Source organism: Artibeus jamaicensis, unplaced genomic scaffold, assembly GCF_021234435.1.
Source record: "Artibeus jamaicensis isolate MK-2021 breed Jamaican fruit bat unplaced genomic scaffold, CSHL_Jam_final contig_3230, whole genome shotgun sequence".
Classification (NCBI taxonomy): Eukaryota; Metazoa; Chordata; class Mammalia; order Chiroptera; family Phyllostomidae; genus Artibeus; species Artibeus jamaicensis.
The window spans coordinates 2,104,162-2,121,593 of NW_026521764.1; the positions used below are offsets into that span (position 1 = coordinate 2,104,162).

Below are 17,432 nucleotides of genomic sequence, written 5' to 3' on the forward strand. Positions count from 1 at the left end.
CATCGCCCAATTCCCTTTGCTCCCGTTCCGTATCCACCAGTCATCTCCCCGATGACAGATTCCTTTTCAAGGAACTTTCCCCCTGGGAATACTCCTCACGCAAACATCCCATCCACTCGGCGGTTGTTACACTGGCGCTCTCTCTGGCACAGATGGTTCTTACGCGCAATGCAGCACAGCAGATAACTTAGTGTTTACTTATAAAACGAAAGCCCGAACAATGGGTTATGATAAGCCTTGTCCTTTTAAGTCTCCGAGATGGAGCTTGAATGAACCTCATCAGCACAGGCCTTTCTGTTACACATTCTTTGCATTTAAGTTAATGCTCAGCTGCATTATTTCGAACTCTTTTTCCTAACCCTTCAGGGGTGAAGGATATTCACAGGACACAGGCTACTTCCCAGTGGATTTCTGCCAGATGCCTATCGGCAAAACTTCCTCTGGACTTGCTGGCAGACTCTGTGTTATAGGTTGAAAAAACAAAAGAACAAAGCTGCTCAAATGAAAGTCTGCATAACTGGTGAAGTCTGCCAATTGAGTAATTCCTAATCATCTATCGTGAGGAGATACAAGAATGAGTAAACAGTCAGGTTAAGTGTATTTACTTTGCGGGGAACAGAATCGAAGACAGCACAAAGGCATGGAGACACGCATGCCAGCCAACAAGAACAGCCTCCGGGACCTGGAGGGATGCCAGGGTTTCCCTTGGGTTTGTAAAATAGATACTCCTGGGTTTTTTGTTTTGTTTGTTTTGTTTTAGTGGATTTTGGTCTGGAACTGGAATTATGGTTACTCAATCCCATGACCTGAAAAGAATATTGAAGTCTTAAGAAAAAAAAGGCAAATAACCTTTTCCCCCACAACAAGTAATCAAGGCCCCTTAAAGGTACAAATGTGAGCAAGGAATTCTTTACTTTGCAATTGTTTACTGGCACAAGAGCTGGCACCCACAGTAAGAAACCCGAAGGTGGACTAGGAGACTCCATGAACAGCCAATTCCAAAATCCCTTTCAGGCTGTATTTTGATTCTTAAAGAACACCTCGAACTAGCTAAGACACAAGGAACTGCTTGCTCACTTTTCTTGCCTCTTTCGTAAGTAGAAGTTAGCAATTTTAAGGTTATGCTATTATTTTGGAGACTTCTGAGAAGACTCCAAAGGTGCTACCAAAATTAAGACAACAGCCCTCGCTCGGGCTCACTCCCGCCAACCCAGAAGCGAGCTGCCAACACCATCAGGCTGTGGATGTCGCTGTGTGGAAGTTGCTCTGTGCCAGTTCTGGCTCTTGCTCTGCTCACTGGCTGCCAATTGCCTCTTCCCTCCTATTCGAGCATTTCTGAAAGGAGCATTTCCTGTCATTTATAAACTCGAAGTTTGCCAATTAAGTACTGCATGAGCCAGCTGCTAGGCAGGAACTACAGACTTTTTGTCTGTTGGGAGAACCAACTCTCTGGCTCTATGGGAAAAATCAACCTGGCAGGTTCCAGGAAGAAGGGTATGTTGCAGGGGGGAGAGGTGGGCAAAGTTCTGGAATGGAACAGAGGCAAAGGCTTTATCCAGAGACAAGTTGCATCCATTCTCCTTTCATGTTACAAAGCAGAGTGAGAAAACAGGAGGTGAAAAAAATTAAACAACTCTAAAAGAAAGAGGAAGCAGTACATAAAAAGTGTCAGCTTTTTTGAAACATTTAGTTATCAAAACCTGATGCTTGCCAGGCAACGTACACTTAAAGTAAAGGAAATTTACCACTAACCTGCAGGGCATCAAGGATAAAGAGGTGATCTTAGTAAGTGACCTGGTTTTCTAAGGAGCAGCAAGCTTCTCAGCAGCAGCCTGGACGCCTGATCCTGGTAAAGGACAACGCTCAGACCTGCCAGCCTTTGCATTCTCTCGCTCAGGTTTTAAAAACCATCACAGACCTTCAACATTATGTTCTTCAGCGAGAAGAAAAGTGAAGCCCGAGGGAATAAAAGGGCTATAAGAAGAACTGGTAAGCAAAAAAAGATAAAGCTTTGGCAAATTTAACTACTGCCTTAAAAAAAAAACAATAGTCAGTTTGTGTTTCAAAGAGTGGTGACCACTTATTAGTAATCTGGGTTTAGAAAAAGAACAAAGTCCACTAATATACTGTGAAGGCAAAGCTATTCCAACTAAGTATTCCTCCCCCATGAAGCTATATACTAACAAAAACTGGTGAAAGAATTGTTCTCTGAAACATTAAACCAGAGAAGTTCCTGACAGTTAGTTGGAAGTAGATTTCACTCTAACTGGTATCCAGCGATAGTATAATTCTTTGAAAACAGAATTTTCTCTTTATTAGATGAAAATAATCTGCTGGAGTGGAATTGGAATATGGAATTTTTTCCGGAATTAATTTAGTCTCTTTTTTGGGGGGTGTGGGGTGGGGTGGGAGAAGACCTTAAAAGCTTACCTTCTCTCTTCCAAGCTCTGAGAGACCCCTTAAATTTGTAACACTGCTAAATCCAGGGGGGAGAGCCAAACAGCCACCCCCAACATCTATTCATCTGGTTATAGCTTCAGTTTCCCGGCTTCCCTTGCAGGTGGAAGTGGTCAGGTGTTATGGTCTAGCAAACCAGGTCCCCGTGGAAGTGTGAAAAGCTATCCTCAAGCAGTGCCCTTAAGTGAGGTGGCTGCTGATTTTTGATCCTTCATCCTTCCTGCTGGCTGGAGTCAGACTCGATGGCTGGAGCTTGAGCAGTCATCCTGGCCCAGGGGGCAGTTTGCTAAGCCAATAGGAGCACCAGTCCTACCGGATACAGCAGAACTACCACCAGAACTACTCACATTACCTACCCTTCAACTCTTCTCTTAAAAAAGGAAAATTCATTTAGACCACATTTTTTAACTCCAAACACCCAGCCAACCCTAATCCTGATAATACAGCATGCCAAAACGCATTTAGAAGCATGAAAACAGACATATGGCAGCATCCCAAGGCAGTTTTGGCCTGATAGTTGCCTACAAGTTGGAATGACAGGTGGTGAGAGAAAAGCGGGTGAGGTTTTTCACTACACTTTAAAGTGAAGCCTCAAACAAGTTAGAAAAAGGGACGTATAGGAGTGGTGTGTTTATGCTTATCCTAAATATTATCTCCCACACGTTAGTCTTGATAGGAGATGTTCTTTCCAAGATTTAAGTCCACCCTCCACAGACTAGTGAACATTCTTTCCAGAACCACAGTTCTCGACAGTGAATAGTTAACAAAAAGGTCCGAATGACCTTTATAAAACCACAAGTTTCTAAGCTTCTATCTACTTCTACTGAGATTTTGATTCCTTTAAGACCAAGGTGGGGCACGGGCTCTGACCCAGTTAAGAAACAGAGCAGCTGTTGTTAACCTTGGTTACACATTGGAGTCATCGTGGAGTTCTCCAGGATACTGATGTTGGGTCTCGTCCCTAATCCCTACCGAGGTCTGAGGGAGGGGGCATTCTAATTCAAGAGGTCTGGGGAAATTCTAATGTAATTAACAGAAACCATTTCCCCCCCTGAAGACAGGGAGTAGAGAAAGCTGCACTTTATAGGGGATTGTCCACTGAGAAATGTAAAGGAAGACAGTAACACATGACCCGGGCAAACCTCAGCAGTGGGTATTAAATCCACTGGGTGAAAGATGGTCCGGGAGTGTGAGAGGCAACTGATGGATGTTTCTCTCCCTCACTCTCTCCTTCCCTTCCTCTCTCTCTAAAAACCAATAAATAAAACCTCTAAAACATCGTATTTATTAAGAGCACTCAAAATGGGGGAAAAAAAAAAGCTATGTCATCCTTACTAACCTTTCAAAGCAATTAACTTCCAGGTGAAAAAGATGAAGGAAGCCCTTTAAAAATCCTTTTCTTCATTATTTAAAAACAGATAACCTCTTCCCCTCACCCCAAAGTCTTGAACTTTTGACATCTGAAAGCACTCACTGGCAACTCTACCACCCCAAACACCAAAAGTGGTGATTCCCACCCATGCTACTAAAGGGGTCGATGAGAAGGTTCTATTAACGAGACCCAGAAAGCATGTGCTGGCCCTAAACCAATGCCAGATCGCATGGGAACCAGGTTTCACATGAAGATCTTCCCCACAAAAACATCTCACGTCACACCACTCAAAGGCTTAACAAAGTCTGGCTGTGTCCTGCTCAACCGCAAGGAAAGCCACAGCCCAGCCTCTTACCTCAAACTGTGGGTACGGAGGAGTCATGGCCGACGGGGGCCCCGAGGCGGGAGGTGGCATCCCTGACGTGGGCGGGAACAGACCCAAGGCATTCAGATTTAATCCGGGAATTAAATGTGCTTGAAGCTGCAATGGTAAAAGGGTCCCTTCATTTTACAATTCAAAGTATAAGTGATCGTTTTGTAAGTGACAATATTCAGATTGTGACCTCCTGTCCAGTAAAAAAAAAAAAAAAAAAGTCATTTGACACAAATTTTAGAACAAAGCAGATGTTTCCTGTGTCCACACTGGAGCATATAGTTTATATGTTTGTATTTCTTGTATTTTAAAATCCATGGGCTTGTTTGCCACCTCCTTGATCTGAAGCCACAGTTTCTCAAAGGGACAGAGCCTTCCTGTGCTTTATGGATGAGCAGCAGCTCATAGAGCTCAAGACAAACAGGCGCTCCATCCTATAAGCCCACAAAAAATACAGGCAGAACCACGCTGTAGTTGAAGAAGCCAGTAAACAAGTTTGTTCACTGAAAAGCAAACCACAGACAGAGAACCAGCCACTAGGAGAGCCTTCCTTATGGATAATGCCTGGTGGTCCCGGGTCTAAAGGCCCGAGGCAAAGTCAAGCCCTTCAGAAACCAGGTCCTATCCGCACGGAACCACTACAATTAAAGTTATGTTTGGAGTGGATCCAGGAGCCAGACGGGATTTTGTTTTGATTTAATGTCGTAAGGGTTGAGGAAGTGAGATGGAGATTAGAAAGCTGAGATTTGAGCATACTTGAGAATATTTCAAAAAGGCCCACGGAGTTGGACTTACTCCCAGTTACCGCGGACATGTGGACGGGCAATGAACGACACTGTGCAGGTGGGCAGGTGGGCAGGCGGTCAAGTGCGGGAGGTGATTTGCAGTGTAAGCTCTCACCATGGTAATACCATTTTCTCGTGTCCCTTCTTTCAAGTATAATGTTTCCGATGACAGGCCCAATTGAGGACTTTTTTTTTCCAATCATTCACTTGAAAATTCAAGATGAGCTTTGCAAATGCTGTGTCATCGGCACCATTCCATCCATGAAGGACGTCAGCAATTCACTTCTGTCTTAGCTGCACTACACGTTATTTATTCCTATTTCTAAGTAACCAAATTTTAAATTCGTATTCATAATAATAGCTTTTACACGTACTGCTACCTACTGTAATTCTAACAGGCATGCAGTATAAGCAGTAGTCCCATTTTACAGATGAGGAAACTGACACCAAGATCAAGTAAGTTGTCCAAGAGAATGGAGCTGCAGTTCACATACCTCTGAGGCTCTTATCTCTACTGTACTGATCTCCCTCAAATTAACATTGCACAGGAGACACTAACCTCTTTAAGGTGGGTATTAGCCTTAACTCACAGGTCAGGAAACTAAGTTTCAAAGACTAAATGATTTGCTAAAATCACAGAGATCGCCAAGCCTAATGTGAAGCCTGGGTCTTCCCAACTCTCCCAGGGAACTCCCTAGGGTGCTAAAAATCAATGAGAACCTACGTCAAATGATGACACCCTTAAAGAAATCGGTATCAGTGCAATCGAACACATCTTTTAACTGTTCATCAAAGACACGCCCTTCATATTCAAACTAACATTCATTGAAGCAATATCATTTTCATAAGACTCCCTGATTTTCTTCATTATCTCTTCCTCGGCTTTGGCACAGGTCTCCACGCTGCCCTTCACTGTAATTGTGCGCTCCGGGTTATACAGCGTCAGTTCCTGCAGTCTGCAGGTTGAAAAGGGGAAAGAAAGAGAATGGAAATTACTGGAGGAAGACAGTTAATAGGAGTTCAGCCACAGATGGCAATTAAAACCCAACTGTGGAGGCTAGCAATACGTAAAGTGGGTGGTTAGACTTGAAAAACGAGTAAGCCTGCAAAGAGATGAATCCAAGAACCATGAACCTACCGGTGAGAACCCCCCGCCCCCCCAATACCTTCTCAGTTAAAATCACCGGAGGTTAATAGTGCAATTAAGTTCATGTTTTAAGCGCAGTGTACTTCTTGACCACTTAAGGTTGGACCATTTTCACAATATTAACAGTGAAATATGAAGAAAATGATTGGAGGGATACATTTTTAGTGGACACCAAGAATCAGATTCACATAACTTTTAATAAGTATGTTCCTAGTCTGCACCGGCCAATTCTAAGCATGACCGGCATTCTCACGCAACTGCATTTTCTGGGTCACCAAGCAAGGAATCAGCATGGAAACACTCTGAAAGGGCGAACCAGAGCTCACGTGTCTGAACTTCCTTTTCGCCAGTGATTTTAGAATTTGGATCAAAGTAGGCAAGAGGAAATAATGTAAACCAATCTATCTTTTTGTTTTCTTTTTTATGTTTTGTTTTTGTTTTTTTTAGTTTTCAAAGGGATTTCTTTCCTCCTAACATTTTTCAATCCATCTTGACTAAATTAAAAAAAAAAAAGGCCCCTAGACGCCACTCAGACTGAACGTCAGAACGGAGCAGCAAGCGTCAGACACTCCCTGCTCGACCAGGTCCCGCCGAAGCTTCGGAACCACACCGAAGCCGTCTGAGGCCCCTGCCACGGAGCCAGTCCGCAGCCCTAAGAGCTACAATACTCACTGTGGGGAACAGTCACAGAAGGGCCATGGAACACTGGCTCCGCCCTCCTTCGTTTTCCCAGAGTTACCATTCTCACTGTCACAACTAGCAGAACACCTTAACCTCAACTTGAGACAAATGAACAGGATAGCGTACCTTTTTTTCTCCAACTTGCTAAAAATGTAAACATCTACACATTATTTGTCTTCGACTACTTAAAGAAGTCTATTTCCAACTTCCAGTTTCAACCTGCCTTGTCCCTGCCAACCTTTAGTATTACGGTTTTTAAAATAGCTGCTCTGGAATAGCTTTTGAGATTTTTTTTCACTTAAAACCCGCCCCTATCTGAGCGTCAACTTTGAGACAGAGTAGGGTCATGTGTTCCATTTACCACTTTATGGTTTTCTTTCTTTCTTTACAATCAAGCAGGACTTTCTCCTTTGAAAACTCCTTGTTCCATAAACAACCTGTGCCCTCAATTCTTCCTTAGTCCATCCATCTATTCCCACCTTGTTTTCTGGGTGGACACTAAGGACAGTCAGTCTCAGAAAAAGAAAAACCTTCCCAACTCCTTCCAGGGCATTTGCGGACACTTGGTGCGCTCTCACACGCTGAACAGAGCTCTCTTGCCTGAACACAAAGAGACCATGGGGTGTGGCTTCTGAGCCTCTGCTATAAAGACACTGCCGCTTCTGTCTCACTGTCTCCTGGACCACTCACTCTGGAAGGAGACAGCGGCCGTGTCATGAGGACCCCCCAAGCAGCCCTGTGCTGAGGACCGGAGGCCTCACGCCAACAGCCAGCACTGACTTGTCCGCGACAGGAGGCCTGAGCCAGAACCAGCCGGTGAAGCTGCTCCTGAAACCCTCCCCCATGGAAACTAGGCGACCAGTACACCGTTCCTATTGTCTTAAGCTATCAAATGTTGGGATAATTTCTTACACGTCAATGGATAATAAACTGGACTCTATATACCCATTTGTGGAGAATGTGTCAGAAAATGTGACCAAAGCTTCAGCTAGAAAACAGGAATGTAAAGTGTTTACTGGCCCCTGCGTCTTTAGTGGGAACAGCTAATGCTTTTGATATGGGTTAGAAACCGACCATGGACGGCAGCCTGGGCACAAGGAACCAAGTGCAAGTGCGGGTGCGGGCCAGCTCAGACAGCTGCCGAGTGGCACGAGCTGTGCGGAATGTGGGACCTAGAGCTTAAACACGGTGCTTGAAAACTTTCCAATTCATAAGAAAGCAAGGCAGCACTTACGGAGATATCGTGATTTTAGTGTCTGTGTCCTGCTCAATTTTTTTAAGATTTCTTCCTTCCTTACCAATAAGACGGCCTACAAAGTTATTATGGGCTAAAATCTTCAAGGGAATCTCTTCCGTGCTGTAAATGAAAAAAAAAATGGTCATTAAATCAGGGTAAGTGAACCTACTCTTGGGTAAAAAGCCAATATTCATTCATTAAACATTTACTTCCTACCTACCTGCCATACAGGAAGCATTATGCTGTATAGACTTTAAAACTGGCTGACCATTAGCCTACATTCTAGCAATGTATGAACAGAGGAGGTAAAAAAAAAAACATTAACATGTATTTGGATAGAAGTTAATTTTTAAAAACTGTTTCCTTTTGTTAGCTCTGAAAACTGCTCCTGCTCAAGTTCTTATTCCTGACCTCCCAGAACGTGTACAAATGCAAGAGAGTATAATTTTAGCATGGATTTTAAAATACATGCCTGGCAATGCAGGCACAATTTTTACACGGAAACAGAGGAAACTCAATAGCAGTTAGTTACCCTCTGGGGGAGGAACGTAAGTAAGAGCAGCAGGGGTGGAGGGCGAGGGGAGAGGGTTCACATCTCGTTTTGTACCTTTCTGAATTTCCAAGTCACACACATATCACTGTTTAAAAATGTCACTGGAAAAAGAAAAAGGGCTCACGGACATAGACATCAAGACTAGGCAGGAATCCCACAGTGTGGTGACTTGTGGGCAGGGGCTGGGGGGCAGCTGGGAAGTGGAGGTGGAAGAGGGTATAAGGGGGGAAATGGTAATGGAAAAAACACAACAATAAAAAGGAAAAATGTCGTTGAAGTTATCTGGATGGTAGGCTTTTTCCTTTTTTCCCCCCTCTATACTAAAAAAGAATTATAATCTTACAGCACCATGTAACACCTTATAAATGAAATACATTTAATATACCTCTAAGCTCCCTACACATTAATGCTGGTGATTAGGTCCAGGCTAACTCCAGCACCTTCCTCAGGATTCTATGTTACACACAGCACTGCGCTGAACGCTAAAAGCAGCACAAAGCCCAACCTCCACTCAAAGTTCCCGTGGAAAAGACAGCCAAGAGTGCCAGTCTGGCGTTTCCAAATAAATCCCCAGGTTATTTCAGCCCCAGATCAGGGGCTTCCCTACCTCCACAGGCCCTGCTGCTGCAGGTGGGGCTGAGCACACAGTAAGAACGGAGCCCCCATCAGCTCAAAGTGAAGGAGCATCAGGTCCTGCCTTGGGTGAACCCCAGGGATACTTCCTGGACCTTAGATGGGCTCATGTCCCCCAGTCACCACCTTCTACATGTGGACTTTCCTCATTACCGCCCTCACCTCATATCCAAACACAAATGCAAATCTCTTGAGGACTTGTGCTTTACAAGCAAATCAGCGGTGCCAACCGCCATAGCTCAATGAGCACAGCGATCACCCCAAGAACTGTGTCATGACACCCAAAATAAAACAGCACGGATATTGCCCTCTCCAACCTCTTTACTCACAATTTTATATCTTGAGCTTCCTTATGCATAATCTCCAGAATCGACTTACAAGCCGCAGAGGTGCCTTCAGGAGTAGAAAGGATAGTAATGGACTTCTCAGCAGCCCCTGCATTCTCCTTGCGATGGACATCGATTCTTGAAGTGGGCACCAGGAGAGAGGAAAGGGACAGCTGTGAGCAAGCATCCCCCACCGAGTTTACAAGGTCACAGGACTTCAGGGCAGAGAGGATGAGTCACTTCCCTCAAGAGCATAAACTCCTGATAAACTGTCAACAGGATGCCTCCGAGGGGAATGTTAATTCCAGGAACACGCCCTCTCTTTCCTCAGTCTGACCAAGCAGGGACATCTTTGCATTCTGCTTAAAGCTTCCTTGTTTGATGGCACAAAACAAACGCCTGGTGTCAAAGAGCTGAAGTTCAGACAAAGGCTTTCTTCTGCTCTAAAACAAACAGGAACTGGAGCAGCGCCCAGAGAGCGGTGGCAGGAATCCCACAAACCAGGTCGAACCTCTTACTCTACACAGTGCTCCTCACTATATGTGACCACACTGCTCACCGCCTTCCCTTCGCAAGGCTCCTCCTACACTTTGCCTCCTTCATAGAGGAAAGTCTACAACAAACCCCAGAGAGATGGCAATTCTACTTCAAAGAAAAGCAAGTAGTTAATTCATGCAAACTGTCCAATCTCACTAGTATTAGATACACACCAATGAAAATGAAGCATATTCCTTTTCCAGGCCTGCAATATTTTGATAGACATAATTAAGTATAATGAAGCTAGAAAGGATAAACCGGGCACACCCACACTTGGGTTGGGAGTTAGAACAAACTGGCAGGACTTATCAAAGCCAAAATGCTTATCGCCTTTGACTCAAGAATTCTACTTCCTGCACTGTCGGGTATGGCTCAGTAGTTTGGGCATCGACCTGCAAAGTAAGGTGCTGCAGGTAGTGATACAGGGTGCAGCCAGGGGGCCCCTTCCCCAAAAAAAAGATGTAGAAAGGTGTCCAGAATTCAAAGTGTATAGAAATATTGGAGAGACATATAAGATGTCCTCACCGCCCCCCCCCCAGGGGGAAGGGATGAATGGAGCCAGGCCATAGCAACAGTTTTGCAGCTAACCTCTGGAATGGTTATTTAACATATCTATAACCTTTACCTGGTTTCATAGATATGCTAAATAGTAGTGGCCAAGTTTGGAGCCGGGGAGAAGGAACTAGCGGGAACTAAGAGCTGCACTCCGGAATGAGAAGGTTGTGGCGGGGACTCAGGATGGAAACTAGGAGCTGCTCTCCTGAGTGAGAAGGGTTTGGACTCAAAATGGTAACGAGGGGCTGCGCTCCTGAGTGAGGTGCCTGGGTGAGAGCTTGGAAAAGACTGGCTCCAGGACATGAGGGGAGAACTGCCCAGGTGAGGAGAGAGCCACGCGGTTTCAGCAGAGTGAGGACCCCCTCTTGGTGAGGTGAAAGAGGGAGCCACGTGGTTTTGGCAGGGTGTGGACCCCCTCTTTCCCAGGTGAAAGGGAAAAACCACGCAGCTTTGCCAGAATGGAGATCCCTGCAGCCAGGTGAAGAAGAAAGCCACATGCTTTTGGTGGAGTGCGGACCCCTGCAGCTTTGGTAGAAGAGGCCCACGCGGCTTTGGGATGCCCCTTTGGCCACGGGGCCTAAAAAGCAACAGAGACTTTGACTGGAACTGGGTACAAAGGACTCATGAGAGGGTACCACAGTACTTTGGATTAACTCTAGATCCTGCACAGTGACACAGCTGACGGTGCCAGCAGCCTGCAATACAGACGTGTGCTCTTTTCCTGATTTACGGTACCCGGAGTTGGGACAGTGGGAGAAGGGAGCGCTGTGTGGGTGTAGGTGTACAACCTAAAGGACTTTGGTATTTTAGTAGAGGCATTAGGCCTGAATAGCATTAAATAAACATTTTGTTTCCTTTTCACAAATCTCTGGCATTAAGAGATGTCTTTCCAATTGGCGGCGGACAGAAGGGCCCAGTAGATTTTAGTATTTTGTTTTTGGGAGGGGCCCCTGTTGTATAGCAGTTTTGGGCATCCCTAGGTGGGCCAAATATTGTATTGCCCCTCCCTCGGACCTCCTCTTGTTCGGTAACAGTAGGATTCCAGGTTGGGGCCCATGTGGGGGTGGAAGAGAGAGAGGTGTGCAAGAGAGCTGTTCAATGTTTCTCTGTCGCATCACTCTTTTTCTCCCTCTCTCCTCTAAAAATAAAAATAAAAAATTCTTTTTTAAAATTCTACTTCCGGTAGCATCTACAGACGCAGTCCCACGCGTGTGCCGAGAGTGGTGTTTTCTCACCTCCGGCACGACTGACGCGCAGGCCCAGGCTGGGTCTCTGTGTGGGGGGCTGTCCCACGCGTTACAGAGTGGTTAGCGGCGACCCTGGCCTCGGCCCACCAGTGCCTGTGGCACTTCCCTCTTCCAGCTGGGACAACCAAAACTGCCTCCAAATGTTGCCAAATGTCCCTGGTGGAAAGGAGGTCACCCCTGGGTGCAAACCACCACTAGCACAGGAATGTTCACTGCGGCACTATTTGTGACAGAAAGAAAATCGAGATGATCTTCAGAAGACCCACCAGAAAGAGACGGTTAGATAACAGCATATCCACATCACATAGCTGTTTAAAAACACGTGGTATAATTACAGATACCAACACCTGTAAGAGGTCATTGATCTTCTGCAGAAAAAAATGTAGTACATACCTTGAAAAGATTTCTTCTTTATTTTTCAACCTTTAATTAATTAATTAACTATATTGGGGTGACACTGGAAATTTCTCCTTTAAAACCACACTTTGGGGTGAGATGAAAGGTAACTGTTTTATTTTCATTTGTGTACATGTACAATTTGAATTAAATGCAAAATTAAGCCTGCTGTTGGAACGCACAGGAACCTCTGGCCACTCACGCACGGAAGACCAGGAGCCACGGCATCCCTCCCCATGAGAGTGGCCACGTCGTCAGCGGCTCATTCTCCCAAATGTGGGCTGAAAACTAAAGATCTACTTCAGAGGTAAAACCTATCACTAAAAATAAGGGCAAGGTAGAAATGAAACAAATAGGAGCTATCTAGAAGTAACTACTCAACAAACAGTGTTAGGTAAATAGTCCGACCTCTGGAACCCCCAATCTCAGGACCAGTTTTTCCAGCCAGTATCACAGATATCCTCGGTCACGGTAAGCATCGCTCATCTTCTAGAGGGTGACACATTACACCCTCCTTCCAGTTTATTTCCACCGCTCACTGTGTTAACTGTCTCCTCTTTGGAGACAAGGGGAGGCTGCTGCGCAGATTAGAGGAAGCCTTGGAGGCTGGTCCAGAAACGGAGGATCTGATCATGACCAGTTGCAAGGGCAACAACTAATTAAACCCACTGGCAGAGCTCTGCAAATGAGTCATCGGATATAACGAAAATTGCTTCCCTTCCCTCCTCATTCTCCATCTTCCTGCCTTAAATAAAACAAACAGTTCAGCCTGAACCACCGGAGCTCTTTCCTCTGACAAGGAAATGAACAGCATTAAAAGGAACAACTCCGATCTGCCGCACGACAAGGAAGGAAAACCATTTAATAAGTAGTTTCTGCAAGAATGCTGAATCAAGGGAAGCAAGAAACTCTTCAATTTCATGATTAAAACCGGGCAAATTTAACATTAAAAGTGACCTAGACGATGGTTCAATTGTCTCCCCAACTCCCTACATGGTGAGGCCAAAGGCCATTGATTCTGCACAGAGGTACCCAACACCAAACATCTGCTTCGGCAAGATCAGACATCAGCCTGCAGGTGCCGTGGGCCCGCCAACACCACCAAACACCGTTCTCTTTGCTTCTCGTGAGGAATCAGTCAGCGAGTTCACTGCAGGCACGGTGCCCACGATGACTACGGAGCCAGCTGGAACAAACACAGCACCATAGCTGTTCTTTCCGAAAACGACTCTCTCTCCTTAATTCCTTGGACCACACGAAATGAAATCAATGCCCTTATCAAATGGAAAAAGCGAAAGAATCCGCAGTCATCTTTGAAGCTGGCCCAAGACCATTCCCCTACCGTTTGGTGCAGAGGGACTGACCCGAGAGAGGTCTGTACATAGCCGGGTACACTCAGCTTTTTAGGAAATACGGCAGCAACGGTCCAGACATGTTCCTGGCAGCACTCTGCAGAAGCGGGGTGGGCCCAGAGTTCCGTCACCAAGCTTCTCTGGGTCAACACAGTCACGTACAGCATCACAGGACGGTTAATAAGGCGAAACAACTAGTATATGATGCAGCGGAGTTCCATTTGACTCGTCTACCAAATGCGCCTTCTCCACTTCAGGCCAAGTGCCCAGCACAGTGGGAAGTCGTAACATAGAGCTCCTGCCTTCTGCTCCTGAACAGCTACCTCCAATGTTTGCCCAAGAATCTCCCAATCCCTTAAAATCTACAAGTTAAAATCTCAATCAAGATCCTGAAGAAAAAGCCATTCTGGCTACATGGCTTACTTGTGGGATAAATTTGGACCATAGGCTGAATGATTCTTTACTCAAGTAAAGCCAGACTGGAAAACTATCTCTGTATTGGGCCCAGAAAATTACATCCAAAAAAAAAAAGCAGGTATCGCTAGGGGCTGGGAAACACCCAGTGAGCTGCCCCCTTTGTCCACCAGGGCCCCCGTCACAAGTGCATTAGGTATCATTTGTTTTCCACTAACGTGTGAAAATTTGCGGTTGGTTCCCTTCGAGGTTTACATTTACCCGCATATTTTAATAAAATGAACACCGAGACAGCAAAATCACAAGGTCTTTCCAGATTCTCAAGTATGAGAAGTCATGTTCACAAGAACACCAAGCCCCAGAACAGCACACTCTGTCACCGAGGCCCAGAGGAGAAACGTTAAAGCCCACCCTCAGCAACACTCACTTGGACTGGGTCTGTTTGGTGATGTTCCGGATGGTGGCCCCTTCTTTTCCTATAATGGCTCCAACGAACTGGGTGGGAACCAGCAGGCGTAGAGGCAAGTCACACGGCTTCTGCTTGGGCACCGACCCCGGAGACCCCTGTCTCGATGAGCCTCTCTGCCCAAACCCACGGCGACCTCGGGGCTGCTGGGAGGGGTTCTGCTGGGCGGCCATTTCGTCAGGGATGTAGGCCACTTTCAACGTGAAGTTCTCCAACTGGAATCCATTGAGTTTGTCTAAAGCTCTGAAAGTTGACAAGGAGCAAGGGGTCGGAAGAGAAACTGAGCTACACCATAAACCTTTCGGCGAAGTAATACTTATCTCTTCCTTCCCCTCAGGATTACTGGCTGCAATACTTCTGAATAAAGCCACAGAGCAAATAACACAAAACATACTTAACACCCCACCCCTCCACACACACACACTTTTCCTTTGAAGTACACACAGGAAAGAAAAGGTTGACAAGTTTCTGAAGGGAACAAAACAGACTTGCCATCTGAAAAATAGAAAGAAAAAAACCAATTCGTCAAACTATTTTTTTTTTAGGTATAACTGCCACACTACATTACGTTAATACCGGGTGTAGGTCACACGAACTCCATGTTGGTATGTTTTGTGAAATGGTCACCACAGTAAGTCTAGTTAATGTCCATCACCACACTAGTTACAGAATTTCTCTCTTTTTTAAAAAAGATTTTATTTATCTTTAGAGAGCGAGAAGGGAGGGAGAAAAACATCAATGCGTGGTTGCCTCTCACACGCCCCCTCACTGGGGGCCTGGCCTGCAACCCAGGCATGTGCCCTGACTGGGAACCAAACCAGCAACCCCTTGGTCCACAGGCCAGCACTCAATCACTCAGCCACACCAGCCAGGACCAGAATTTTTTTTCTTGTGATGGGAATTTTAAGTTCTACTCTCAGCAATTTTCAAGTATGCAATACAGCATGAATAACTACAGTTGCCAGGCTATGCATTACATCCTCATGATTTCCTTATTTTATAACTAGAAATTTACACCTTTTGACTCTTCTGCCCATTTTGTCCATACCCATCTCTGACATCCACCAGTCTGCTCTCTGAATCTGTGCGTTTGTGTGTGTGTGTTTTTTTGGAGATTCCACATATAAGCAAGATCATTTAGTATCCTGTCTTTGACCCCTTCCTGACTTATTTCACTCAATATAATGTCTTCAAGATAAATCTGTGGTATTGAGAATGCCAAGATTTCTTTTTTTATGGCTGAATACTATTCCACGGTATATACATACACCAAGTTTTCATTATCCATTTGTCCATTGATGGACACGTACGCTGTTTCCATATTTTGGCTACTGTAAATAATGCTGCAAGGGAAAATCTTGATTAAGCTATTACCCAAGAGGTTAGCAATAGCTTAGGAGTGCCCCAACAGCCAGAGAAGGAAGGGGCAGTTCTTATCCAGGCCAATCTTTCCAAATCAGAAGGGAAGGATGTTAGAAATATACGCCTCCCTCACTTTATCCTCATACAAAATACAAATATTAAAACATCTGAAGCACCAGAGCACAGATCTCTCTAAAACACTCACAGGAGACTGGTGGGATTGAACACTGAGGATAATCAGTCAGTTCTCAGCACCTACTACGTTCCCGGGACCCAGAAGTCTGCCCTCTTCCTTCACTCTCATCCCCTTAACCCATCATTGTCCTGCAATGTCCTCTTGGTACAGCAGACCCAAGTCGCACAGAAATACAAAGTAAAAAGCATTTCTGTCACCACCACCAACTCTCCAAGTGCCTTCCTGGAATCACTGGTAACCGTGGCAACTTCTACAAACAGACCAGTTCTTCACACACGCTTACATATATATGGATGTATGTGTTCAGCACCTCCTTAAAAACACAATTGGGACCGTGACGCACATAACTTCGTATTTTCTTCTTTTTCCGAATGTATCTTGGGATGTTTCCATGTGGTTTCCCCGTCAGAGGGCGTTCTTTTCATAAGCTTCCTAGGGCACGAGCTGGCACATGGCAACATCCTCGCCACAGAACACCGCATTAACCTGTTGTTCCTCACTCTCTTCCTCCCTTCCTTTCCTCAAGGGGATGTGGGTTTAAGGGCATTAGATATGAAGGAAGACAATCACTGGGAAATTTTATTAATATTTACAATGCATGTTTTTTATAGAAAGTTGGAATTGCAGAAGTTTCAACCAGTAAGATATTCATTCAAGACAACTTTAAACCTCTTTAAAAGCCAGAAGAAACAGATCACCAAGGGCTCTTTCCGAAAACTAGGGGGCTATGAACCTAGTGGAGGAATCGGCTGTATCTCCAGGTCCCGAAGGCAGCAGAGTTTGCTAGCATGTCCTTTCCCACTACAGAACAGTACCGCCAGCTTCAGAGAACAATAAGTAGGTTTTGACTGTGGAGTTCAGTTGGTAATGTTACAAAGAATACTTACTTCTGTGAGTGGGACAGATAACCACTGACAGACGTCCTTCTCCACGGAGATAATCCCGCAAGTCAGCAGAAGTGTCTATGGATTCTAAACACAGTCACGTGTCCTAAGACACGGCTCTCTCCACTCAGCAGAAATCTGACTTCCAAACTTCACTGTGCTGCTTTGAAATATTTTTTTGTTGTTTCTTTCTTTCTCTATCCCCACCCCACTCTCTTTTTTAATGAGGAAAAAAGGAGAGAGTCTCTCCATCCGGAGGTTGAAAGGCACGGTGATCCAGTGGCCAGTACACAGTCTGGGCCCCAGAAACCCCGGCTTGGGCTGCTCCTGTCCGAGACCACACTGTGTGTCCACCATCCACCCACCATCGAAGCCGGGTTCCCACCCCTCAGCCACAGTGCTCCACATCGGGACAAAGCGGAGGCAGGACAGGAGTAGCCTAACTGCAAGCAGTAACTT

General features: G+C 45.4%; 1 protein-coding gene across 1 annotated transcript in view; it reads right to left on the minus strand.

Moving 5' to 3' along the window:
* Positions 1 to 17,432, minus strand: part of IGF2BP3 (insulin like growth factor 2 mRNA binding protein 3) — a 105,338-nt gene that overhangs the window by 10,186 nt on the left and 77,720 nt on the right. The window contains exons 6-10 of the mRNA XM_037136291.2: positions 14,493 to 14,774; positions 9,568 to 9,702; positions 8,050 to 8,172; positions 5,808 to 5,943; positions 4,185 to 4,310 (exon numbers count right to left, since the gene is read on the minus strand). Of these exons, the coding sequence (XP_036992186.1) occupies positions 4,185 to 4,310; positions 5,808 to 5,943; positions 8,050 to 8,172; positions 9,568 to 9,702; positions 14,493 to 14,774 (802 nt within the window). The remainder of the gene's footprint in view (positions 1 to 4,184; positions 4,311 to 5,807; positions 5,944 to 8,049; positions 8,173 to 9,567; positions 9,703 to 14,492; positions 14,775 to 17,432) is intronic.